Raw genomic sequence first — 27638 nt, forward strand, 5'->3', positions numbered from 1 at the left:
ACTCGAAGCAGATTACACCGGAAGTCAAATACAACGGCCGCAGCCACTTGCCATTAAATATTAGGTGGCAAAAAGGCAATATAAGTTAAAAGGTGGTTATAAGGCATAAAGACATTTGACAAAAAAATGAAAAACTCAATAAAGAAAGTAAACATTTAAAACGATATTTCACCAACTTTCATTAAATAAGCAGCGTAATAAGGTCACGTGGCATCAGTCGCCACTGTTGAAAACATCCACGGCTTGAGTATGAGATATGAGATACTACTTTTTATACATTTGTAAACAATGTATAGTCTGTAGCTCTGTACTGTACCTACAGTTATTTTTATTTCCGAACATTTCCAACAACATTGCTGTCAATGCCATTATTATTTATAGGGCTGTAGGCTATGGTCACACAGCAGATGGTCAATTACTGCCACCTGTTGGTAAGTGGTGGCGTTACACTTCAGATTCTTACATTCAAGGTAACAAATCGTCGATGTCCTTCTGAAACCTAAAAATGGTCCAAATTCACTGTTTTTAGTAAATGGAAAAACACCTCAGTTTTTAAAGGATTAAATACTCTGTTGTCGAAGTTGACAAGCACTTTTTAAATACTTTTAAATAGTTCTATTTTAAAAACCCAGTGACAAACATGGGTGACTGATAATGATGATTGTTGGCAACATTTTAAAATCATAATGTACAAAAGTACAATTATGTTTCAAAATTAAATGAAGTAAAAGTAAGAAGCCAAAGACAAAGACAGATATTCTCATTCAAAGAACCCCAAGCCTTTATTTACCAGTTTGCTTCCAAAGTTACAGATGTGAAGGGAATAAAACACACAGCTGGAAGAGAAAGATGTAGGTGGGCAGATCTGTGACATTAAAGCTACTCATACAAGAGCAATGACATGTTCTAACGCTGTCTGCCCACATTGCTTTCGACACACACACATACACACATAACACACAGCATCTTGTTGTGTCCACTATCTCCTTTAAAACCAAACATATTTAAAGCTATAGGTTCTCTATGGCACACTTTGATTAGAATTAGAGAACTACGAGCAATCTCACATTTCCCAAGGACAAAAGGAGAAGGTTAGTTGAAGTTGCTGTTGTGCAGTCAGCATGATTGCAACCCAGACTATGGTCAAACATGGGTCAAGAGACATCACATGATCTCAGCATGGCTCAAACCACAGATTTAGCAAGTTCCTATATTTCATTTTCACTAAATCAGGCTGAGCTTAGACTGTATAAGTGTGTGTGTGTGTGTATGCGTGTGACTCTATACCAGATGATTGACTAAAGAGTGAGAGATGTCTTGACCGGTAAGAGCTGCTTGTACTGTGGCGGCTTTACTCTCTCCAAATGGATATAGAGACAACATGATCATTGGGTTTAGAGAAGACATTGCGAATGTCAGCTACCCAGCAAACTCACAAACACGAAACCCTGGCACAAGAGAAACTATAGCAGATTTGAGAGAGAGAAACAAGTACATCCACTAAAAGAGAAAGAAACAGAGAGAAAAACTTATAAAATGGCACACCGCAAAACTTTTCATTGTCTCATATAAAACAAATAGTATTTACAAAAAAACGACACTTTCACTTCGGTTTCAAATTGAGCAAAAACATTTCATTTCTCAGGACTTTTTTCTGAACTATCAGGAGAGGATGCTGTTGGTGAGGGGGCAGGATCGATTCCTGCAGGGTGTATGAGGGTCTTCTCTACGTGGGGCTGCATTGGTGGGGTGACGGCGGACAGAGGGTCACAGGTATAGGGGTTGTTTGTGGGGGTGATGAGTCTGAGGAGCTTGTGTTCATGCTGTCAATTCTTCCCTTATCTCTTTGTTTCTACGCACCTCCTCAGCGTGCCTCTCCTGAAACAAAAACAACAAATGATGATAACAAATATTGCAATTTATAATATATATGTATATATATATATATATATATATATCTTTGCTCCAGTGCTTGCAGCTTTCGTAATAAAAATATTTAACAGTATTTTAGTGCCCGCTTGTGAGACAGAATAAGACCAAACTATATATCTTTCAAATAGTCTTTTTTTATTTATTTGATGCCTTCCAATAAAATTATCATTCATGTTTGAAAAAAAAGAGAATAAGAACCAACAATTTTTCCCCCAATTTTATTTAATTTTTTTTCAATTTATAACTAATTTGATACCTTCCAATAATACAAAAACATTTATGTTTAAAAAAATTGTCTTTGCTCTAGTGCTGCAGCGTAAAAAATATATTTTTTAATTTCTTATAAATTGATTAACCAATTTGATGTCTTCCAATAAAAAATATCATTTTGGAAACAAAAGAGAGAATAATAACCAACCAAAATTTTCCTTTTTTTTTAAATAGTCTTTTCTCTAATGCTGCAGCTTTTGTAATTAACATATTTTACGGTATTTTAGTGCCCTCTAGTGAGACTGAATAAGAACCAACTATATTTCTTTCAAATTTTCATTTATTTCAATTTAAACATATTTCTTATTACAATTCTTTGCGAGAGAGAATATTTTTCACATTTAAAATGTTTAAATATGTGCAAATATTTTCCAAATATATATATATTTCCAGGGTAAAACATGTCGTTGTGATGCTATGGTGGTTGCTATGGTGTTGCTAAGGTCTTTTGAGTATTTTTAGCATGTTGAGTCCTTACCTTCTCATGCAGTCGCTCCATCAAGGATGCAATGTAGGCGTCACGGTTTTCCTTAATCTGCTCCATCTTCATGTTGAGTTTCTCCTCGGCCATCCTGCTGAAGTTGCTGTTCTCCTCCATGGCCCTCAGCAGGACGTCCCGCTCGTGCTCCCGTTTCTCTGCCAGGGCTCTCAGAATGTCAGCCTCCAGAGACTAGACAGAGAGAGAGGGAGGGGTACAATGAAAGAGAGCGAGCGAATGGAGATGTTATTACCAGCTGACTCGGTGGTCTTAGCCCCAGGAATCTTTTTATTAATTCACAAGGTGAACATTTTAGATCAACAATCAATATCTCATTGCCTACAGAACAGACCAACAGCTTAAAAATCAGATGACTTTCCTACAGGATACTTACTTTCCTCCTGTCCTCTGCGGCCTCCAGCTTCTTCTGAATGTCCTCCAGGGACAGGTCCCTCTTCTTGGGAGGGGACGTGATGCTGTAGTTTCCATCAGCCGTGGGAGAGAGTGGCTTCAGGATGACCTCGAAGGCCTGGCCAGAAGCCCGCTTGTTAATGGGCTTCACCTCCATATCTGAGAACACACGACACAAAGATTTGTCTTTTAGACGCAGCAGGAACCTAAGATTTATCTGAGCATTGCTGGGATTCGAGTCCACAGCCATGCAGTAAAACACACAAATGGTCTTCATCTTATGAAATGAGCTTGTATAACTTTGCAATAACAGACATTTATTGAACCATAGTAGCTATGAAGAAGTCTAATAAACTTCTCACACTGCCAGTACACATACAGGCCAATAAAGACTTTTATAATGAAGCTCAGGTGAAGCGAGCACCTCAAAGCCAAGAACATCTCATTACGGGAATATAATATTTTACCTTCGAACTCTGCCATGAGGGTGTTGCGTGCCTCTGGATAGAGACAGGAGCAGATGAGGGACACGAGGGACAGCTCCTTCATCTTCTCTTTGTAGGCTGTAAGGAAACACATCACATCAAAGAAATCTTTTGACCCAGATTCTCTCATGCAAATACTGAACGGTTTTTCACACATGCATTTGTAATGATGCAGAAAATAACCAAATCCATCTACAGGGTATCAAGCTGGGGAGGGGCCGTGGACCCCTGGGGGTTCATGATGGTACTGCAGAGGGGTCTGTGTACTGATATAAAGCAAAATATGTTTTTTAATGTGTAAATATTAGATATATTTTATTTTATTTGAAATCTTCATTTCAAAAAGCCTTTCAATTTTATATTATGAATGAATGATGGTGGATCTGGGGTCGGTTCGTGTCCTCTATACAGGTTCACAGGACAAACGTAAATCTCAGATTTATATTACAAATATTAAATTTATACATTTGAATATTTAATGGATAATACAGTGGTACAGTGAAGGCAAAATGATGAAAACACTACAGTAATTCAGCACAATGTCAATCTTCTCAAAATCCAGCCTTAAGAAGGGCTTGTTGAGAGTCTGGGTGGGGCTCCAGAAAAGATCATTTCTTTAAAATAAAATAATAAAAAAATTGCTTTCCAAGAACAAACCAGCATCCGTGTCCTCACTTGCTCTGATTCCTAAAAGACAATGTTCACCAGAAGATCCACCCTTCCCCCAGCCATCAGCTTGTGTTACATTATTTATTGGAATCCATTTTTACTCAGACTTCAGTATGTAGTGTGTGCAGAAGAGTGAGGGAGCAAGATCACAGCAGACACGAGGCCAGACGCATATACAGATGGCTCTTTATAATACACAGATTTTACTATAATTAATTCATATGCACAATTTCAGCATCATTTTTCTGTTTTACTGTATTGCACCCAGCAATAAATGCTTAGTACAAATTGGTATACGAGGTTCATTTCTTAAGGGGGGAGGGGTGTTAATAGCGGCACTGAAACCTTATGGCATATGGGACGTTACAGTATTTTATTGTGTATTGTGCCTTTAGTGATGAGGTTTTGGTTAAAGGAGCAATGTGGAAATTTTAGCGGCATCTAGCTGTGAGGTTGAGAAATTGCAACCAACGACTCACTCCATCCCTCCCTTTTGAAGCACTACGGTGGCTGACACAGAACCAGGGGCAGTTCCAGGGTGACTGGATATCCGGGGCTTGTACACATTTGGCATCTAAAAACGTGTGGGAGACGTGAGCCCGCCACTTTCTCGTGTTTTCAAAGCGCTCAGGAGCTTGCGCTGTTGCTGTTCCGTCTGCTGTTTCTAAGCAACCATTAGTTGCGTTCGTTGTGAAGGTCCAGCAATGGATAGATTTTCAGCACTGATGCGCTAGGAATAAAGAGCGTGCCGCACCACACGGCACGGTGATCGGGTTGCTCTCTATTTGAGCGCTTGCAGCACATCTACGTTTAAAATAACGAACTTTCGCATGCAAAGTACGCAAAATGTAAACGCCACCTAAGTTATTCATACAGGGCATGGTTATAAAAACATTCGGGGCTTTACTGAAAATGTTCAGGGCTTCAGCCCCCTTAGCCACCCCTAGCGCTGCCCCTGCACAAAGATGTCGTCACGTTTTCGCTTCTTTGTCGAAGGAGATAATGTATTTACTAAACGCGCTCTGTAGAGCAGTTTGTCCGTTTTGGGCTACTGTAGAAACAACATGGTGAATGAAATGCAATGTAAGGGGACCCGCGGTTTATGTAGATAGAAATAGCTCAATCTAATGTAATAAAATCATAACGTTTTATTATGTAAGGTCTTTATACACCTCTGAACACATAGTTATGTATATTATATTGGATTTCTGTCATCCTCCGAAAAACTACACACTGAACCTTTAAGCACGATGCACAGTATACCTAAAAACAAATATAATTTTTCTTTTAAATACCTGCCACTGCTTAAATGCATTATTGCATTATTATAGACGGTTTCATCGGACATGACACGAAGTCTTCCTGTCTGGGTTTGGCTATAATATCATAATTTATTTTATATTTAATTTATATTCATATTTTATTGTATATTCATTATATTAAAATAAAACTACTCAACAGTTATTGATTCTTTGTGGAGGTCTACCGGAAGTTAAGTTTGGGCCACATAACGTTTGTTTATGTTGTTGCCGCTGAAACCATAGTGGTATGTTTTTGTGGTCAATTATGACTTTTATGCTCCTTAAGAAAAACAGATTTCACTTTTTTAAGGGTTCAAATAGAAGTTTTGAGGGCGCGGGAGACAAGGACAGAATGATCAAGCAAATGAACAGTTTTCTGTCAATTGCGAATAATTGATTTCTGCCACAACATTACAGACAAACACTAATCATTTAGCTAAGCAACAAAACGTATAAGCTATAAATCAATATCCCGAAAGCGCTACTGTGCCGATGCTCTCAACCGCTCCGAGAAGTTTCTCAGACTGCCATCATGCAATGCCAACCTGCCTCCTCCAACTGCTTTCCACCCAAAGGATGCCCGGAATGATCTGATCAACTCGCCCTTGCTTACCGAGAAGCTTATTAACAAATACAGGGTAGCGAAAACAGGGAAGGAAAGATAAGAGAATCACAGCTCACTCCTGCTAGGATGAAAAGCCCTCCGGCAGGCAGCGTTTGGCGTGGGGGGCTTTAATTAGTGATTACTGAAGTGAACCGTTCCTGCCGAAACACTGAGGGGGTGGTGATGGAGATTCAACGCTGTGATATTATCATATGGAGTGCTCAGCTAACATTCTCCCTACTGCTCTCTGTCAATAGGCACAGTAAGATAAGGAGACAGCTCGGTGAAGCAGGTAATTCATGTCAACTGGCCGGTGGATGGATGAAAGGGTTTCAGACAGATGACCTGTACGCTTGCAGCATTCCGATTTAAGTATTGAATTTCCGTCAGAGGCGTCGGAGAACTGGGAAAGAGTAGTCATTGTGGGCCACCCCTCGGGGACCACGCCCTTGGCTAAAGGAGTAGCTATAGCTGTAATAACTACTGATGTAATCATGAAACGACAAATAGTATCACAAATTGTTGCGTTTGTTACATTGCGTAATTCAGTCTTGTTCGCTGCATTTTCTCCAGACATTATCATTATACTGATTCTTAACATGTCAAGCATGCACTCTAGCTACAAAGATGAATACAAAGCAAAGAAAATGCACATTCACAGTCAACCAATATAACCCAATCGACAAGGGAACTGTATACCCTTTGTGTGGTTTCTTTGATAATGCATCAGTATGCCCACCCGGGAAATCAATAATGGCCCCTCCCGCCCCTCTTTCTCTCTCACACACACATGCTCTGTCCACTGCAGCTGGGCAGATGCCCCCAGATGGTTAGCAGTCCATCATGACATCCATCCAGCAATTGATTTAAATACAGTTAAACTGACTTTGAACAATATGGAACGTTTAATTGACCTTAATTATGCCAACGCATTAACACTTTAAATGAAACACGGTCATCATATAGCGACATCAAACTAAGGGGTTCACAAAACAATGGCTGGTCCCACCCCACCCCACTCCTTTGCATTATAGCTGAATGTGTATATTTAAGCACAAATTGTTTCACTTACTTCCTGTTAAGACATGGGGTTTAATTGGATTAGAAATACATATCCAGTCATCTTAAATTGGTGATATGGGTGGGGCAGGGTTGCATAGAGATCTATAAAGTGTATACAGGACAAAGCCCTTAAAGTTAAAGCTTTTGATGGAATGCGATTCTTACAGGCGGATACAATCGAGCCCAATTAACCAATAAAAATGCTCGATTAATTGTCTCACTAGGTCAGGTCATCATTGTGACATCTTAATGAAAAATCTGATTCTGCGCAAACACACAATCTTGCACAGCACAGCTTGATCTGCTTTTAATCTGCATTGCTTTACATAGGTTTGATGCTGACCCAAGCACAAAGATCTTTCCGACAGGATCTTAAAGCCCAATAAATATTCAGCTGTAATTGATTATATTGATCGACATCCTCTTACGTATTAGTGGGAGCATTCACCACAGGCCTGTCAGACCATTTCTTGTGTTCTGTGAAATAAAATTGAACATATTCACTGCCCCATGTAATTGAATCGAAAGGCACAATTAAGTGCACAAATTGGGTTTTCTAAACACCTCTCTCATGGAGGTAACTTTTCAAGTGACATGGCAACCAGAAAAGAGGACTGCTGCCCTGCAGACGACACGAAGTTGTGCGATCAACGCAAACACGCGCCTTGTGTATAAAGTGCCCCACTTTGGCCCCCAACAACATCATCTAAAATCACAACAGTGCTGAGATACTGGTGAGACAACCTCAGTCCTGACACACTTTCATTTAAACATCGATCATTTCCTTCTGCAATCTGCCTTTCAGCGCCCTAGAGCACGTATAGAAGCTGTGAGAATAAAAGCATCCACAGTTTCACATATAAAATGTGTTTCATTAGCAATGAGGTTGTTTAAATGGTGAATTGGGATATACTGGCTAATTGAAGACATCTGGCCTGAAAGACTGCATAAAGCAAGAATGCATCAAATAATTCCCATTATTTGTCAATTCTAAAAGAGGTGAAATAAAATAAAAAGGATCCCAGTGTGTAGTGAGAAACCCACCAGCTAAATGAGTCATTCTCCAAATCAGTGTAAACCATGGACACCAAACTCATTAATCATCCCATCATTTCTGTTAATTGACCTAAATTAAAGTATTCTGACGATTTAAATCCGCATAAACAAAAACCATCGTTTATCATCGTTTCGTTTCATGTCTGTACCACTAGAACTATACAGCTTTGTTTGGCAATACATATATGAGCCACACCTAATTTAATAGCCCACCCTATGAAGATCCATCATGAGGATTCAAATGTTGTGTCCGGCCCATGCCAAAAGCTTTACACTGCTCTCAGATCGACACTGCCAAGCTTTATTGGATTTTCCTAAGGCTGAAACACAGAGCTTGATCTTGGGTGGGGTCCCTTTCTGCATTATGCTGGAGATGCGTGAGCCGGCAGGTGCGCTCTCACCATCCAAAAATCATTTCAAGGCTTTAAAAAACATTTCTGAGAGACATGCATTAGAATCACACACAATTCAATCTCGTTTCCCATGATCATTATTAAGTCTGCCACTGCAAAAAGTGGCTCGCAGCTTGCGAGTACCCCAAAACGCCCAGCCATATTTGAAAATAAAACATAGTTCTCAAAAAAGCAGAGCTAGATTCCTTTAGTAATTCGTAAAGTCCTTCCTGCATGCCGTAGATTTATTGTTTTTCTCCATCATCGTCTCTTCTGTGCGCATCGCCAGCATCCCTCAGCATCCCTGTATCAAGGAAAAACGGTCCAGTGAGCAAAGCGACAGAAAGGTTTGTCTTACCGATTGCAGTTTTGGCCATGGCTGGAGTTGTTGCGGTCACTGGTGCGTCTCAGCTCTGTTCGGTGGCGATGAACCGGTTCGCTTTAATAAGGCACTGAGTCAGCAGATCGGCGCGAGAGCGGGTTCGGGAATGACGCGCGTGCGTGTGTTCAATCAGACTGGCTGCTGTTTGCTCCTTAACGCGCGCGGTGACAAGCGGTTAAGCGCGCACCCACCGGTCTATGTACAGGAGGTTGTCAGTGGTGTGTAGCTTACAAGGTGACTAATTGTGTGTCCCCCTCCTTTTCGGGAGTGGTACTGTCCGTTCATGCAGTTTTCATTGAGTTACATTCATTTATATGGACGCTGGAAGGGATCAAAGGCTGTCATTATTGGAAAGACAGTTTGCAATGCGCATAATATGCTTCATGGCTTTTTATAGAGTAGGAAAATAGTCGTTATATCATTACGTGTTACTCATTTGATCTAAACAGCTGGTTGTCTTTTGTTGTCACACAATACAGGAAGGTCTTGTTCCATTAAGAGTATTTTATAAAATCGAGATGGTTGTATTTAATATTTGATTTACTGTAAAAATAGGATTTAGGGATTTTTTGCGAGCAGCACGAATAGGCAGCTGCACTCAGACCCAAGGTGCCCCTCCCAGCAACACCCAGGGTCCCTTGAGATGAAATGCCTGTTTTGTGATTCAGTGTTGGACCTTCATGTGTACCTCATATTTCTAATGTATTTCAACTTATCATTTGTCAAAAAATGTTTTAGATATTGCGCAGTAAAAATAAAATGCTATCAATTTGGTAGATATATAAAATTGATTGAATACGTTACATGCATATGACACATGGTAATTCTTGGTGTAGCAAAGATACGCTCTGAACATAAAATTATGTTGTCACACCCATCCATCCACTCCCCAAACCTGCTTGTCCTTTGCAGGATTGCCGGAATACTGAAGCCTATACACAGCACATACTACTTTATCTAATAAATGCATGTGTTTAGTCAAATTCCACCATACTTTATCACTACATGCACACCAGTACATGAACATGCACTAGCTTCCTCATGACAGACTACACCAGTATGTTCAACATCAATTATGAAGGAAGTGCTGTCTTCAGAGTGAATAATAAAACTTCTGCTGTTTCAACAAAGTGGCCATCACAGTATGTGAATGATAACATGCCTAGTATCATTTTAAGTCTATATCATTGTTGTTAAAAAAGGAAACGCCTTGTAAATGTTTACAATGCATTTGTTTGTAGGCCTACACCAACTAATTTACTTTATAAGCGAATTGTATTACGTGTCATTATATACCTTAACATTGTATTTTCTTTTCAGAGGACTATAAATTGAAAGAAAATATTGTTAATGTAACAGGTATAGCGTATGTTAACTCATGTCACACCTATAGATCAAAAGAGCACTGCGTTTTCATTTGCATCCACTAGGAGGCGTAATTTTCTTTTTCATGAATCGTCAGAACTGATTATGGCCAAATGGAAATCTTCGTTTTCCACACATTTAAAAATTTACATTGGAGAAATGTATGGTAACGATGGGAATATTCAGAGGACAGATCACTTTATTACTGCAACGCTAATTAAATATAACAGCTGTTGCCTGTGGTGGATTAACTAAACATTAAAAGGACAAAGTTAGTGAAATGGACATCTGGATGCCTTTAATGAATTTAAAACAAGTTTTGCATTGAATGACATTTCTGATTTCATGTCTGCATGGTAGGCTATTTAAATATGGTTTGAGAAATTTCACTTAAGAGCAAAGCAAAGGTCTGTTTTAAATGGGGGCGAAATAGCTCCACTAATGTAGATGACTATAGTCATTAACTAAAGCCCTCCGAGAGCCCTGCTGAAGGACTAGGGGACCATTATCTATCCAAAATGGCAACAGTCAAGTGTGCATCATTTAATATGTTAAGATACCCAGAACATAATAGCCATGGTTACAGGTAGGGCTGATTATGAATTTTTTGGAGTCGATTCCGGTTCCAATTCTTGGTTTGGGAATCAAAAGAATCGATTCCATGAATCGATTCCTAGCTGCTGTTTTCGATTCCTGCTCAATTCCCTGTTTTACTACAGATTTTTTTATTATTATTGAAAAAATTACACATTTTTTATGCAATACAATTTAAGGTGTCACTTTTTAACGTTATTAATTGTTTATTGTTTCTATAAGAAAAACTTTAACCTGCAATTCCAATGTGTCATTAATAATATTATTACAAATCTAATTTATTAGCTGTTTTCAGAATAAAGCACAGGTTAAATTACTATGAACTATTTTTAAAGTTATTCAGCAGTGTACACAAAAGTAATTGAGGAATATAGATAGACAGATCGATAAGCAGTAAATTGTATTAAAAATATGTAAGAATACTGTGCAGATTCTGTAAGTGTAAATGTGAGACAGATCTCTAGAAATCAGGTACAAAGTAGCTCCTCTTTACTGACTGATAGACTCACACACGTTTTTTGCTAGTGCTCTTTCTAATCTTCTCATTTAATGTGTTTAAACAGTTCAGCTCTAACAGCTTTAAACAATTGTCCAAATAAATATGTTGTGAGACATTGCTTTATACATATACTTATCTTCATGCACAAACTGCTCATCGGTAGAGAGTGAGAGAAGACGGTCCGTTTAAAGTCCGTCTGAAAAGACAAACATACTTACATGATTTGTTAAATGTGTGGATACATGTAAATATATCTGCTGTGTGCAAACAAGCTTTTGCTTTTACGCATGCAGAATATTTTATGTCATTCCACAGCTCTAGACGTGATCCATCAGTTTTTTTCTGAAGTCTCTACTGTTTTAGACAAGAAACTAATGTGATTAAATTGACCGATGACATCCGCTAAGGGGCGGGGCTTGTTCTTATGAAGGCTCTTAAAGAGGAATCGATTCATTTAATTCAATCAACCTTTGGAATCGACTCTCAATTCTCAACGCCTTGGAATCTTGGAATCGATTCTCAGCCCTAGTTACAGGAGGTCTGTCTGCTGAGTTATTGTAGTTTGGTTTTAATAAAAGGAACAAAACGTAACATAAACTTGAAAATAATTTGTAGGCTTAGGCTATCTTGAGCAGCTATAATTCGTGTAATTACTTAAATATATATGAAGAGTTTGGCTTAAAAAAAATCGTGTTTTTTTAATGTTATCATGTTTGTATTGTGTTTTATTGTATTAGTTAGCTGTATTTTTTGTTATTGTGTCTTAAAACAAAACAAACCAACTGCAGTTTCATTTATATTAATTGGAATGCACAATAAAAAAACATATCATTATTAAACATTATCTCGTTTTGGAACCAAACTCTTCATATATACTGTATATAATTGGCTTTTAAGACATTTAGTTTTTATTAATCCTGATGGTTTTACAGATTATGGTGCACCAGAAAACTAGTCAAATATGTAATCCTGTAAACAGTATTCAAATAAAACACTTCACCTCAGGGTTTGGCCTAAATGTACTAGAGAAGGGAAGGCTGTAGTAGTTCTGAAGGATGTCACGAGTCTCCTCCTCCCGACTCGAGTCATCACCAGCACTGCGACTCCACGTACACGGTTTGCGATATGAGGTGAGATATTGCCATAAAATAAATTAAACGTCATATTTTACATTTCAGCTCCAATCCACCTCCACTGGTGTTAGCTAGTAGTGTTAGCTCAGATGTGCCTGGACTGTAGCAGCGCTATGTGATACAGCTAACACGGCAGTGGATGGTCATAGAGTTTGACGGTCATAGAGTTTGACACGAGTTTTCATATCGTGTTCAAATATATATGGTAGATGACTTAATATCGGCTTTGAGGCGAAAGTCGTTAAGATGCGGAAACTTGGGCAGGAAATTATTATGAGGTTCTTTTGAGACGAACCCTGTAAAACGTGTAACTTCCTTGAACGTTCGCGCTGGAACAATGTTAAGCGGGTATGTGATAAATGCACGTGTTTTACAAACATATTTTAAGATAAAGGACGCATCAACAAGCAGCAAATGGAGATTGTTTTCAGTTTTATCGTTTGATATAAAGTGAAGGATGTTTTGTGTTGGCGCGAATGTTTTATTTAAACCCGGGCTCGTGTTTGACAGCGTGGACGCGCAATGCACTTTACATATTAGCAGAGTATTGAAATAAATAAATGAAATGTTAACGTTTTAGTCTCACGTTATTATGCGTTGCGTGGGGGTTTCTATTTGTTTGACTTTATTGACTGTGACAAGGTGTAAATGAGGAAATGATACTGTAACTATTGTGTGTTTACAGCCAACATGATATTACTGATAAGCGCGATTTTACGTACAGGTGTCAAAGTGACTGTAAAATATGATTTCTCTTTTTAATAGTTATATTCCTACCAATTAAAAACTGAACTTATAAGTGTACAAAAGCCAGTTTCTTAAAATGTTTTGCATTTGATTTTTTTCTGTAGGGCACCTTTAGGATATATATATATATATATATATATTTATTTATTGTATATATCAAGTTACACGTGACACCAGCATAACAGGAACAGAACACGAATGGAAATTGGTTTTGTATTAAGGATATTTTGTAGTTTACTTGCAAAATGGATGGATTTCAGGTCCATTATCTCTGAAAGCAGCTGGTTTAGATGACACCACCTAGGTCTGTGTGATTGTTCTTTACTGGCTCACTACAGTATTTCTGTAGATTTCTGAACAGCAGATGTGGATTCAATAAAGAACTAGTTTCCTTAACTAAACTTAACTTGAGATGAGGCTAATCTTGCTTTGTAAATGGACAATTCCATGAAAAGGTCAACTTACCATGAAAACATTTTACCAAAGGTTTTTACCATCCTTATAGCTGATGTAAATATTTGGTGGTTTAAAACCCCTAAAAGCTTTTTTAAGCACGGTTTCTTATAGTCAGGTAAATTTAAGAATCGTCACATCCATAACGGTCCATATTCGTCATAAATGGGCACATGAAAATTAAAACATCAACCATTTTATGTTCTATGAAGTGTCATCTCTTCTCTATCTGTTGGGTATATTTGCTTCTGGTTTGTACATTTTAAGTCACAGAAATCCTAGAGACATGTCGTTTTTGGCACATCCATAACACGTGTTTATTTACCTTTTTCTAAATAAAAAACATCTATAGACTGATTTTTTGTGATGTCTGGACTGGGTTTAGGGAAATATAAACGGATGCAACCTACAACATTTTGATAATAAATACATTCTCTGAGAGTTTGTATTTCAAGATCGACTGCAAATGTCACATCTACAACCCTGGAATTGCCCAAATGTGCATATGTTTGTATTTGCTAATTTTATCTTAAAAAATTGATCAAAATTGATCTAAAAACAGGTGATCTTTTTGTTAGTGATTGGTGGAAAAATACAACAGTCAATAGTTCTTATCAAACTTTGCTGAACACTGATATATACGATGTGAAGCAAAAACACAAGACCATGAGTGCTCCGGCTGTGTATTAAAATATTTGAGATGTTATACTGCACGTTTTCACTTGGAAATGAAACCTGTCACAACATTTAAAGCTTTCAAAGCCTTAAAGTTGTGCATGTGTCCTAATATATATATATATTTTTGACCTTTTTAGATTTGGTGGTGAACGTCATGGATGAGTCTCAACTGAAACTTCAAGCTTGACGTTAACAAGTCCACTCCACCCCCAGACTTCTCATCTCTCCACCTGCCTCTCTTGACTTCATCCCTCTGCTCTTGATCTTTCCGTTCATCATGGGAGACTCTGGTTCCACCAGCTCCATGCGTCTAAAGCAGGAGATCTCCCTCCTGCATGGTGTCTGCCTCATTGTGGGCAACATGATCGGATCGGGCATCTTTGTATCACCCATAGGTGTCCTTCAACACACAGGCTCTTATGGTCTATCGCTAGTGATTTGGGCTGTTGGAGGGATCTTCTCTGTGTTCGGTGCCTTGTGCTACGCTGAGCTGGGCACCACCATCCGCAAGTCGGGAGCCAGTTACGCATACATCCTGGAGTCCTTTGGAGGCTTCCTGGCGTTTATCCGTCTGTGGACGTCGCTGATGATCGTGGAACCGGCCTGCCAGGCGGTCATTGCTCTTACGTTTTCCAATTATTTAGTTAAACCGTTCTTTCCCACCTGCCCGGCACCGTATGAAGCTGTACGGATCATTGCAGCTGTTATTATAGGTGAGTGCTACTCCGTTCATGCATGCATAGGAGAACATTTGATAATATTGCAACAGTCACAGCGTAAAAGTGTACATGGTGGCATAATATAAGCAGGCTTTGAAAGACAATCACTAGTGTTTACTGTTCACACAGAGTGATTTTAAGCAGAATAACATGAAGGGGGCAGTTAATGTCTGAATGGTTGGATATAGATAACGCAAAGATTTACTGCCGGGAAGAGCATGGCACTTTGTATATTTAGAAATAATACCGTATGTAATGGAAAAGATTCCATTCAGTCTAAAATCAGTATATAGATTTTTAGAGATGCACCGATACCAAATTTCTTCAGAGTGATTCCAATTCTGAAGATTCAATTAATATTTCTTAACTTTATGAATTTTATTAATTCGTAATAACGACTATTAATTTTGAACATAAAACTGGTGAGGTTTCTTAACATTTTCTATATACGGAGCAAAAATGAATTGGATTTTCCTGTCCTTATTTGATTGACTGCATATATCGGCCCTGATCATCGGCTGTTTTCAAACTATCGGCAAGTAGACCGATACCGATTTTTGGTCGATAAATTGGTGCATCTCTACTAGGGGTGGGAATCACAGGGTACCTCACGATACGATACGATTCACGAGACATGGCTCACGATAACGATAAAATCATGATGCAGCGATACTATGATAATCGTGTATGGTTTGGCAATTCTATAACGATACATCACGATATCTGCTTAACTATGAAAACAAAATGCCCAGGAAAAGGTTAAGTGCAACATTTGTCTCTTTGTTCAATTCCACAAAACATTTTTCAGTAGGTAAATTAATAACATATTATCAACATGAGTAACATTTCAAGTAAATTAAACATTTTTATCCGCTGAGATCTGCAGGTGAGCGTTCCGTGGATTTTAGGCAAGCATACACGCACAACGTGAGCGCATTAGGAATGGATGCGCTGTTTGCTGTGACGGATTGTTTAGTCTCCGGACAAATGATTTGAGACGTTTAAAACGAAACTAACTGCAGAGGAGTTCAGGAAACATAATTTAGCTGAACCATTGCCATGGCAGTACTACACGTGTGTTGTGTTGACACGCCGGACGGAAGGGGGTGGGGTTCGCTCATTATCATTTACATGCACCAAAACGGGCTGCTGTGAGCATAGCTGATTTTGACGAGGCAAAAGGGTTTTGTTTACACAGCTATTAAGTGTTTTTAAGCAAAATATGTTCCAGACATTTCATGAAGACCCTAATAAATCATACCAACTTGTTGAAAGTGCTCATTCAATGAGTCCTTTAAGCAAATTTGCCCTTTTTTGGTTTCAGCATTTGGCATACTGGAAGTGACATTTGCATTTTACTCCTTCCTTTTTGGTGTAATTTTTAACATCACACCGATCTCAAAAGCATGATCGTAACTTATGCTAACACAATTTCCTTAGCTTGTATTTTACAGTAATTTTTCTGAATATAATGAAAATTGTGTCTAATCTCCAGATCTTTCAGAATATGCTGTTTTAAGTACTATATGTGTTTGCTCCGCTTCTGATTCCACTGTGACTGCCATTCACGTCAGAGATTGTTGGCATTAATCAGGTTTTTAGTCATGTCAGCGACAACCTTTGACTTTGAGAACCGGCCAACTTTCATGTGAAGGTTGCCAGACTCTGTCCTTGAGTGTTTGTTTAAATTCAAGGATTGTTTTAACTTCTTGTCACCTGTGGCAAGTTTAGTTACGGCATACTGTATGTCAAAGTCCACTCAAGCACTTTGAGAAACACAAAGCTATAATCCGAACAGTAAGCTCCTTTTAATGACCATAACTTAATAAAGCAGTAAGGAATTTATTGTCATATAACTTAATATACCTTGTGTAGACGTTGTACACTGAGAATACAAAAGGTACAGGAATGTCTTTATTATAGGACTTGATAAGTCTACATAGAATCACAGTTTCAGGGTGTTCTAGTCTTTAGGGCAGATGGAGGCACAAGATGATGCCGTTTAGTGATATGGCAGCTCACCAAATTGATCCAAGCGTTCAGGATTACTTAACACCTGAGATCTATAGGCAGGTGTATTTGAAACTTTGCATGACTGTGACCCTCCTAAAGTAGGATGGAACATCTACAATGAAATCCACAGGGATGTTAGGGAATTACTGTCAGAATCAGGATCATTCAGTCCTGTTTTGTGGAAGAAACCAGATGCCTGTTGTGCCATATGCTCACCGCATAATTGAATGAACGGTAGAGCTTGATCTACCAGTGGGTGATGAAGCGGCATTTGATGGTTGACTCATGTTGGCTGAACCTCAAAAACAGTCAATATGTAGTTGCGTGAAAAATAACAATGCACAGTAATAACAAATGCTAATATGTGCCTGTGAATAATAAAACAAAGTGTGCCAGGTTTTTATACAGTCATGTCTCTGCCTGCAGGTCTTCTGACGTTTGTGAACTGTATGAAGGTGAAGTGGGGGGCCATTCTTCAGGTCATCTCTACTGTGGCTAAAGTCCTGGCTCTCATAGTCATCATCATCGCTGGAATGATAGTTCTGGCTGAAGGTATGAACCTAGTGACATTAAAATATGCTTGGTATCATCTACACGCTTTGTTTAGTCAGTTTATAGTCTTCTTTATTGTTGTCTTTAAATAAACGTCTTGTGGCATTCATTGTTTTGAAAATGCTGTTGCGTAATGCTGGTACAGAGGAATGTTAAGCACTTCCAGATCTGCTTTGCGTTTGAACCGAGCACACTTGCCATGGGACGCCTATGTACCAATTTCACAGTATAAGTTAAGTTGTTAACACTGTTTACAATAGGAATGTAAATTCAGTAAAAATGAATGCATTTTTTTCCATTAACTAGGGCTGCCCCCGACTAGAGATTTTTGTAGCGGACTCGTAGTTGTTCATTTAGACCATTAGTTGACTATTCGCATGTTTATGATATAACTTAAATGATTTAATATACATTGGGGAATGGGGATATCGGATGATGGCTTGAGCTTCATGGATGAGAAAGATGTTTTATGTAACATTGCTAACATTGTTCTATATTACAGAGATATACAAAACAATGGTAATGAGCCTTAAAATATAAATTAAGTGCTCAAGCGCATGCATAATGCAATCCGCTGTGACACCGCCACAAGTTGTGATTATACGTCTCAATATAATATTTCGCAATACAAAAAAAAGATGGATTAAATATCTATTTTAGTCAAACGAACCACAACAGTAAACTAAAATATTAGTGCAAAAAATAAAAAGGCCTACAAATACATAACGTAACCTTTAATGAAACAAAAAAACAAGTCTTTTCTTCAAAATTCTATATTAAATATAAAATAAATTGTAAATAAACAAATAAATTAAAATACAGCAAACTTAACCACTTAAGTCAAAATATCAGTGGAAATAATCGAGCCGACGGCGTTAACACCGAAAGAAAACTCCAAGGTCAGAACGCAAGAAATAGGATACATTACATAAATGAATAAATAAATATAAAGCAGTAACTAAACACTACAACAATATAGATCATTATCTTAACTCGCCTCACTTTGTCCTTCGATTTCCGCCTCTTCCTAAAGACGGCCGCACCGGTTTCACAGAGGACACAGAGCTTTACTTTTACATCGCTGCGAGTGATCTATATTTGTGTCTGATATTTAACCACATTTGCATGGTTATGCAACAGGGAAGACGAGCAACTTTCAGGATTCATTTGAGAACTCAAAGCTGAATGCGGGAGACATGGCTCTGGCTCTCTACGCAGCTCTCTATTCATATTCTGGCTGGGACACCCTGAACTTCATCACAGAGGAGATTAAAAACCCAGAGAGGTTCACTTGTACACATTTTTTCCTTTAACATATACAGTAAATATGGGTCGTTGACATGAATCAAGTAAAGTTGACATGTTTTGTGATGCGACCTTCTTTATAGTGATTGTGCAGTACGCTTTTGTTCAATCTTTGGAGAGACTTTGTGGAATATTTGTATTTTTAAACGAACATTTGTCACCTGAGATCTTGATTATAACGTAGTAAGGGATGTGAATGCTCAGAAAATTATCATAAGTAATTGTGACATTCTTAATGTATGTCAACTACCCACATAGGAATACTATTTTAAGATGAATTTAACATTTGAAAGACATCAGTTTAGATGGAAACGTTGAATGGTCATGTAATCGAGCTAAACCTCAAGTTTTCTTCTAAAGGAACCTGCCATTGTCAATAGCCATCTCCATGCCCATTGTCACAGTAATCTACATCCTGACTAACATCGCCTACTATGCTGTTCTGGATAAAACATCACTACTGAACAGTGAAGCCGTGGCTGTGGTAAGATCAGTATTTCTTAGTTCATTAAACTGTTGTAAATACATTACAGCAATAAATACAGCGTATCTTTGATGATAACAGCAGGACATTTCAAGCTACTGTAGCACAACTTATCTTCAATCCGCACGTGCTTACACAACACATGGCGGTTAATTGACAGTGTCTGTTTAGTGTAATTGTTCCAGATTTGATCATGTTTTTATCTCCTGTTACACTGATCTAGTTTGCAGCGAGCAGCCTGAAGCAGCGCTCTCTCTCTAGAGATGCTCTATGACATTAACCGCAGATGCGCTGTTGCCTGGTAATGAGACTAGTGTGCTGCTCAGAGCTTTAATAGCCTATTTATGTCCCACAAACTGTGTTTACAAGTTTCTGAAGAGAGTCTGCTTGGCTGTTGTTTTCAGATGGGAAATAAGTGAACGGGAATAAATAATGTTGCAGGACATTTTGATTTAAAGGAACAATACGGGGTTTTTAGGAGGATCTAGTGACAGAAATGCAATATAATATACAGAACTATTTCTTCAGAGGTGTATAAAGACCTTACGTAATGAACCGTTATGTTTCTAATACCTTAGAATAAGCTGTTTATATCTACATACAGAGCGGCCCTACATACATTGAATTCTCCGCCATGTTTTGTACAGCAGCCCTAAACGGACAAACAACTCTACAACGCGCGTTTCCTCTCCCTCTCCGCTGCGGTATCGTGGTGAAACGGATCGTGCATGCGACCCGCGGATTAAATGTAAGTTTATTCATCATTGAGTTAAGGTCTTTGCACATACAATCCAAAATTTTCATATACGTTATTTCGTCATCCTAAAAATTCGTCACGGACAGAAACCTTGCACACTGAGTCCGATGCGTATTTATTAATCCGTTGCGAAAAAAACCGCAAAACAATACAAAATGGAGTCTTCAAGCAGTGATGACGATTTTGTTGTCCTCTCTCTTCTTAAAAAGAGAAAAATAAAGAGGAAATATTGAGTCCATCCAGTCCGGTTTGCGTAATGAGGAAGGAGAGTTCCACCTCCTTATCATGGAACTGCGGGATTATCCTGACCGATTTCAAATTTACTTCAGGATGTCAGTTGCTCAGTTTGATGCTTTGCTAGTGATACTGAAGCCACATATTAAAAAGAAGACCACCAATTTCTGTGAACCAATTGATCCTGAACAGAGACTGGCGGTATGTCTAAGGTGTGGACACACACGCGTGCGCACACACTCGCACCAAACTGTGGCATCGGATGAGTTTTACATTAGGGACAATAGCCAAAACACCTTTGAAAACGATTCCTACGGATGCGAAAAACGCAGAAAATCGAACCCGGTCCGAATTTTTTATGACGGACGAAAATATCGGAGGCAGTGTGTAAATGTGACTGACACAACGTGAGGTCGTATTTATTTTTTAACGTGCGGAAATTTCGGACGAAAATTTCGGACTCAATGTGCAATGGGCTTAAGAGAGTAAAACGCACTCTCTCTACAGTTTTAGCGTCACACAGCTAATATTAGAACAAAAACAACGACATATCTTGGTTCAAACAAACAGAAAAACCAATGTTACTCACATACTGATCCGAATCAAAGCATCCTCGGGGGTGATTTTGAGACGATCTTTCTCTCCAACGTCTCTCTGCTGGAAAGTATCTCCATAGATATCTGTGAGTATATCTGCTAAAAGCCTTAGTACCGCGGGTCCTAATGCATCTCTGCTGGAAAGTCTTTATAATATTAACACAGGTCCTAGCTCCTGCCTGACTTATCCTTCTTTTTATACTTAAAATCCACAGACCTTTTATTTTATGTAATACATAAGACATCGCTCTTTCTACAGCCTTTCTAATGCCTGCTTGATCTCTTCCCTGCGTCAACATGAGAACGACATTTTTTTGTACTATGGTGGCCACCGTTGTGTTTGGACTGAGCGATTCGTGGGCAAATCTACGTATAATACAACGCTAGTGGCCGCTGTACATCAAAAACTGCGCCTTTAAAGGGACAGTTCACCCAAAAATTCTGTCTTCATTGGCTTACCCTCGAGTTGTTCCAAATCTGTATAAATTTCTTTGTTTTGATGAACACAGAGAAAGATATTTGGAAGAATGCTTGTAACCAAACAGTTCTTGGCCACCATTGACAACCACAGTAGGCAAAATGACAATGGTAGTCAATAGTGCCCCAGAACTGTTTGCTTTCCTACATTCTTCAAAATATCTTCTTTTGTGTTCAACAGTACAAAGAAATTTTTCTTCTATGGTTGTCAATTGTGGCCAAGAACGGTTTGGTTACAAGCATTCTTCCAAATATCTTTCTCTGTGTTCTTTAAGCAAAGACATTTTGAGGATGAGTAAATGATGACAGATTTTTCATTTTTGGGTGAACTGTCCCTTTAAGAAGAAACCCCAGTTGTGACCGACTTGATGCTTTTGTATCTCATACAGACGTTTGCCGATCATGTGTTGAGTTATGCAAGCTGGCTCATCCCACTGTCTGTGGCTATCTCTTGTTATGGAGGTCTAAATTCTTCTATCATAGCCGCTTCCAGGTAAACGTTTGATAATCTGCTTTAGTTAAATAAGCCTGTGTCTGCTGATAAGCGTTCTGTTGAGTCTGAAAACCTTTTTTGCTCTTTTAGATTATTCTTCGTGGGATCACGTGAGGGTCATTTACCCAACGTCCTTTGCATGATCCACGTAAAGCGCTACACACCGATCCCAGCCCTGCTCTTTAATGTAAGAATTCATAGGCATGCTCTAACACGTATTATGTAGCATATCCATTATATCAGCATTTCTCAATGCGTGTCTGTTTTTCTTCTGTTTCCCCTTCAGGGCGGCATGTCCCTCATATTCCTGTGTGTAAAAGATGTCTTCCAGCTGATTAATTACTTTAGTTTCAATTACTGGCTGTTCATCGGCCTTTCCATTGGCAGTCTGATCTACCTGCGTATTAAAGCACCTGAGTTGCCCCGTCCTGTTAAGGTGAAACAGTAGATTCGTTTAAAACTTCATCCCAACACTAAATAATAAGGAAGGAGATCCCACAATGCATTGTGACAAGCTCAGAGATTAAATAAATCAAGGCAAGATAAATAAACGTATATACTGGATGCCATTCCATAATCCCAACTATTTAATAAAGCTGTAAAGGCCAAAAAAAGATTTAAAGGGATAGTTCACCTTCAAAATGAAAATTCTGTCATTATTTACTCGCCCTCTTGTCATTTCAAACCTGTATGACTTTCTTTCTTCTGCAGAACACAAAAGAAGATATTTTGAAGAATGTTAGTAACAGAAAACCGTTGGTCCCCATTGACTTGCATTGGTTTTGTGTCCATACAATAGAAGTCAATGGTGACCGACAGGTTTTAGTTACAAACTATTTTCATAGTATCTTTTGTGTTCTGCAGAAGAAAGAAAATCACACGGTTGAAAATTACAACAGGGTGAGTAAATGAGAACAGAATTTTCATTTTGAAGGTGAACTATTTCTTGAACGGTTTGCAATTATATGGATATATTTATTTTACATTCAAATAAACTACATGACGTATGTTTAAAATATGTTTTAAATAAATTACAAAGTATAATAACAATGATATCTCTCAACCTATCTGCAATATCATTGCAATGCATTCTGGGATTGCTACTTTAAGAATACATGTCTTTAAATTTGGCCATGAGAAAATATATAACCTTAGAAGGAAGTGGAAAGTGTTTAGTGTTTAGCTTTAGTGTTGCTGCCTTAAAAATGCTTTCTATACCTAACATCAGACTTATTTGTTCATTATTTTCCAGTGTCTGACACAATTATTTGATTCTGATGTTTCTGTTGGTGTGTGTTTGTGTAGTTGAGTCTGTTCTTCCCTATAGTGTACTGCATTTGCACCGTGTTTCTGGTGGTGGTGCCGCTCTACAGTGACACCATAAACTCTTTGGTGGGGATCTTCGTAGCCCTCTCTGGGGCTCCGGTGTACTTCATATGCGTGCACCTCCCACCCAGCTCCAGACCCGCCTTTCTGGGACAGATGCTTGGTGAGTTGAACACAAACACAGGATTTATGTTTCTATTAGTTCAGGGCACCAGATCACCGCTGCAGGCAGTAGAAGCTGTTTTTGTACATTCTTGCGTGTGCTACACCCAGGTTTGGTTTGCCTTGTAGGGTTTTTGGCTTCATAAGTGTACAAATGTTGCGGGGTGGCACTGGCAACGCAACAGCGGTCCCGTCTGGTGTACACATGGGCTAAAGGCTGCGTCAGAATCTGTCAGGCAGCGCATCAGTATTAACTTCTCTTTTGTGCTTGAATGAACAAAAACACACAAGATTATGCCAGAAAGCACATTTTGTCTAGTATTTTCGCAAGCACAGTCTTCAACGAGTTAAATAAAGTCTTAAATTAATGCAAAGAGTAGTGAAGATAGGAAGCACATTAGACCTGCTTAGAGCGGCAGCTCTTAAAGGGGCCGCGTTCTTAAACGTGCTGCTGTGACTCCTGTCACTAATGTTAATCAACGATCAAAAGGAAAGAAGAAATCAATGTGATTTTGTAGCTTTAATGAGGATTCTTCTGTATTTCATGTATTTAGCAGTAAAGACTGTAATGTGTTTGATAACTTGATTTATTTTCTGTATATTTCCTACCTGTAAGACAGGTAGGAAGGGCACACTTATTATAATGGGTTTGATTAGTAGAAAAAATTATATATTTAATAAAAACAATTTTAGAATGTTGGCTTTCATTCATAAAATGATGCTGTTAAAGAAATGTTGTTTTTACATTAATTTTGAGATAAAATGTGAAATTATTAGAATGTAAAAGTATATTTAAAAACACAAAAGCTGTGTGTGATTTTTAATCGATTGACAGCACTAAAATAAACATGTTAAACAAAATAAATAGTGTATGTTTAATTTCACTATACGTTTAATCGCACGAAAAGGGTGCGATTAATCACGATTAAAATTTTAAATCTATTGACAGCCCTAATATAAACATTGATTGATTTTTATATTTTGTGTTTTTCTTAAATAATATATGTCTGTGTGTATTTATAAATACATACATAAATGCTTATATGTAAACACAGACTTTTATTTTGGATGTGATTAATCGCGATTAATCGTTTGACAGCCCTAATATGTTGTCATATTTATTTTTTTTGTCTACCAAAATCGTTTAAAACTTTTAGGTTTAGACCTTAAAATGAAAAGATTTAGAAACATTTTAGTCAAGAATAACTAATGCAGTGGAATGCGTTTAATGCACATTAAATGGATTTAATTATGAAATGGGAGGATTGTAGCCACATAATAATCCATATATTCTCTATATATTATGCACTGTAAGCGATTTACCATGAACAATGTCTCCACTGTATCCATTCATCTGAGACTGAACTGGTGTTATGAATTCAAAGTACATTACAGAGAAAAGAACAGAAATAAGTATAAACCCATTGAGAAGTTTTTAAAGGAATAGTTCACCCAAAAATGAAAGTTCTGTCATTATTTACTCACCCTCAGGTTGTTTCAAACCTGTATACATTTCTTTGTTCTGTTGAACACAAAGAAATATATTTGCCAGAATGTTAGCAATGTTCAGTTCTGGGACATCCACTACCATAGTAGAAAAAAATATTGTATATTTTCTTCCAAATATCTTTCTGTGTGTTCATGAGAACAAAGTAATTTATACAGGTTTGAAACAACCTGAGGGTGAGTAAATGATGACAGAATTCTCATTTTTGGGTGAATTGTCCCTTTATGTACACTTTATGGACTCTTTTTGCATACTTTGAAGCACATTCGACACCTTTTGTCACCCTTTGTAATGATTTATTCTTTTTCAGATATGATCTCATTAAACACACAGAAGCTGTGTTTTTGCTGTATTGCTGAACCCGGTTTGGACCTTGACAATCCGCCTGAAGTGGACAAAAAGGACTAAACACAGACTCCAAAGGAAGTTAAACCAAGGAAGCCGGCTCATCCAGACTTCTTGAATAAGCCAAAACTCAAGCCAGAACCTCATGTTTGTGTCAATTTGAGCGTGCAAGGAACCGAAATGGATATGTAGGACGATCGTTCAACTGAACACAAACACACCCTGTGCCTCTAATGCCTCAGGTCTCTGTGTCCTGTCTGCTGTGGGTCACACACCTGCAAAGCATGATATCAGTCCAGTGGACCAAAGCTAGATTAATATGATTCAAACCGTTCAGTCAGATGTAGATTAAGGCGATTGTGAAAGTGATTGTAATTTAGTGCTTTCTTACGACCACCGCAGATGTTTGGATATGTTCTCCTTTGCTGATGATAATGGAGTTCCCTTTCTGTCGGTCTCTCGACGTTGTGTCGAACCGACAGATGGGGTTCGTCCCTGAGAACCAATCGTTTCCGACTGCTTAGAAAAGGCCAATGAAAATTGGCAAATAAAATTTGCATGCCGGACTCCGCCCCGGACATCCGGGTATAAAAGGGAGACGGCGTGCATCATTCATTCACCTTTTGTTCTTCGGAGTCTTCGGTTATGAAGATCTTCTCTTGCTGCTTAGCAAAAATTCTACATTGCCGGTTCTACGACGTGGTGCAGCGGACTGTCCCTTCCTGCAGCGACTTCCCCTGGGCATCTCGGCGGTTCCAGAGGTGTTCGAGCCTGCAGACGGTGACTCACCGTCTGCGTTCTAAAAGAGCTAATTTCTCCAGCGTGGCATGTCCCGCTGTTCTCTTGGGTGCGGTGTCCTCATCGAGGATGGGGACAAGCACGATGTCTGTGTCAGGTGTTTGGGGGTCCAACATGCTGAGACAGCTTTGGTGGACTCATCTTGCCCGCACTGCGGGCAGATGGTCATAGAGACGTTGCGGTCACGGGTGGCTGTTTTCTCCCGAGAATCAGCCACCACCTCGCATGCTTCCCGGGCTGTGACGAGGATGGCTAAGGCCATTCCGTTCGCCAAGGCGAGCGGCGAGGGTGATATGGGGATTTCTGCGAGCGCTAATCTCGCCTCATTGTTCCCTAGCTGGCGGTGCCACACCGTCAGCGTCCTCCTTCACGCAGTCGGACACGATGCGTGATGAGGATGAGATGTCCATCGCAGCATCGGAGAGCGAATTGCTGGCATCCGATCCCGACGACTCTCTGCAGTTCCCCCCTAGGGGGGGACGAGCTCAGGAGGAGGCGGATGTCGAGATGTCGGCCATGCTTTCCCGGGCCGCCGTGTGCATTGGGTTAGAGTGTACTCCGGTGCCTCTCCCCCAGCGCTCACGGTTGGATACATGGTTCTTGGGCTCTGAGCGCGACTCCAAGCCGCGCCCAACCCCGGTTCCATTTTTCCCGGAGGTGCATGAGGAACTGGCGAAGACGTGGAACGCCCCCTTTTCGGCGCGTACACGTCAAACCGGTTCCGTCGCTCTCTCTTCCCTCGATGGTGGGGCGGCTAGGGGTTACGTCGACGTGCCCCAGGTGGAACATGCAGTCGCGGTGCACCTGTGCCCGCAGGCGGCGTCCACCTGGAGAGGTTGACCGAAACTCCCGTCCAAAGCATGTAGGACTTCGGCATCGCTGGTGTCGAAGGCCTACACTGCCGCGGGCCAAGCTGCCTCCTCTCTCCACGCCATGGCCATCCTGCAGGTCCATCAGGCCAAGGCGTTGAAAGAGATCCACGAGGGTAAGACCGACCCGGGGTTAATGCAGGAACACCGCCACCGACCTCGCTCTAAGGGCGACCAAGGTGACCGTGCGGGCCCTGGGTCGGGCGATGTCCACCATGGTGGTCCAGGAGAGGCATCTCTGGCTCAACCTTGCGCAGATGAGCGACGCCGAGGAAGTCCGCTTTCTCGACGCGCCCATTGCGCAGGGTGGGCTGTTTGGTGACACTGTCGAGGACTTCGCCCAGCAGTTCTCGACGGTGAAGAAGCAGACGGAGGTGATTAGCCATATTCTTCCCCGCCGAGACTCGGCCGCCCGTAGGCCTTCGAGTTCCCATGCGGCCTCTGCTTCCCAGCAGCCCCGGCCCCCTTCGAGGCCAGCTCCAGTTCCAGC

At 39.6% G+C, this 27638-nt stretch overlaps 2 protein-coding genes across 4 annotated transcripts; one reads left to right on the forward strand and one right to left on the reverse strand.

Annotated features, from left to right (window-relative positions):
• Nucleotides 1–762: 762 nt before the first annotated feature.
• On the reverse strand, nt 763–9263 carry stmn2b (stathmin 2b). Its single transcript, XM_057355098.1, has 5 exons — nt 9019–9263; nt 3559–3654; nt 3075–3250; nt 2681–2872; nt 763–1878 (listed from the first exon to the last, which is right to left on the reverse strand). The coding sequence occupies exons 1-5, from the start codon at nt 9035–9037 to the stop codon at nt 1819–1821; spliced, it is 543 nt and encodes a 180-aa protein (XP_057211081.1). The 5' UTR covers nt 9038–9263; the 3' UTR covers nt 763–1818.
• A 3262-nt stretch (nt 9264–12525) lies between these two features.
• Nucleotides 12526–26008, forward strand: si:dkeyp-120h9.1 (Y+L amino acid transporter 2-like). Of its 3 annotated transcripts, none has more exons than XM_057354453.1 (10): nt 12527–12630; nt 14649–15224; nt 17670–17795; nt 18936–19080; nt 19461–19584; nt 22038–22141; nt 22232–22328; nt 22428–22577; nt 23447–23630; nt 25447–26006. In XM_057354453.1, the coding sequence occupies exons 2-10, from the start codon at nt 14789–14791 to the stop codon at nt 25542–25544; spliced, it is 1464 nt and encodes a 487-aa protein (XP_057210436.1). In that variant the 5' UTR covers nt 12527–12630; nt 14649–14788; the 3' UTR covers nt 25545–26006. The 3 variants fall into 3 exon arrangements, with proteins under 3 accessions (XP_057210438.1, XP_057210436.1, XP_057210437.1); XM_057354454.1 differs by lacking the exon at nt 12527–12630 and adding an exon at nt 12726–12981; XM_057354455.1 differs by lacking the exon at nt 22428–22577 and having other exon boundaries at nt 12526–12630; nt 25447–26008.
• Nucleotides 26009–27638: the final 1630 nt, after the last annotated feature.

The sequence above is a fragment of the Triplophysa rosa genome, linkage group LG16, assembly GCF_024868665.1.
Source record: "Triplophysa rosa linkage group LG16, Trosa_1v2, whole genome shotgun sequence".
Taxonomy (NCBI): Eukaryota; Metazoa; Chordata; class Actinopteri; order Cypriniformes; family Nemacheilidae; genus Triplophysa; species Triplophysa rosa.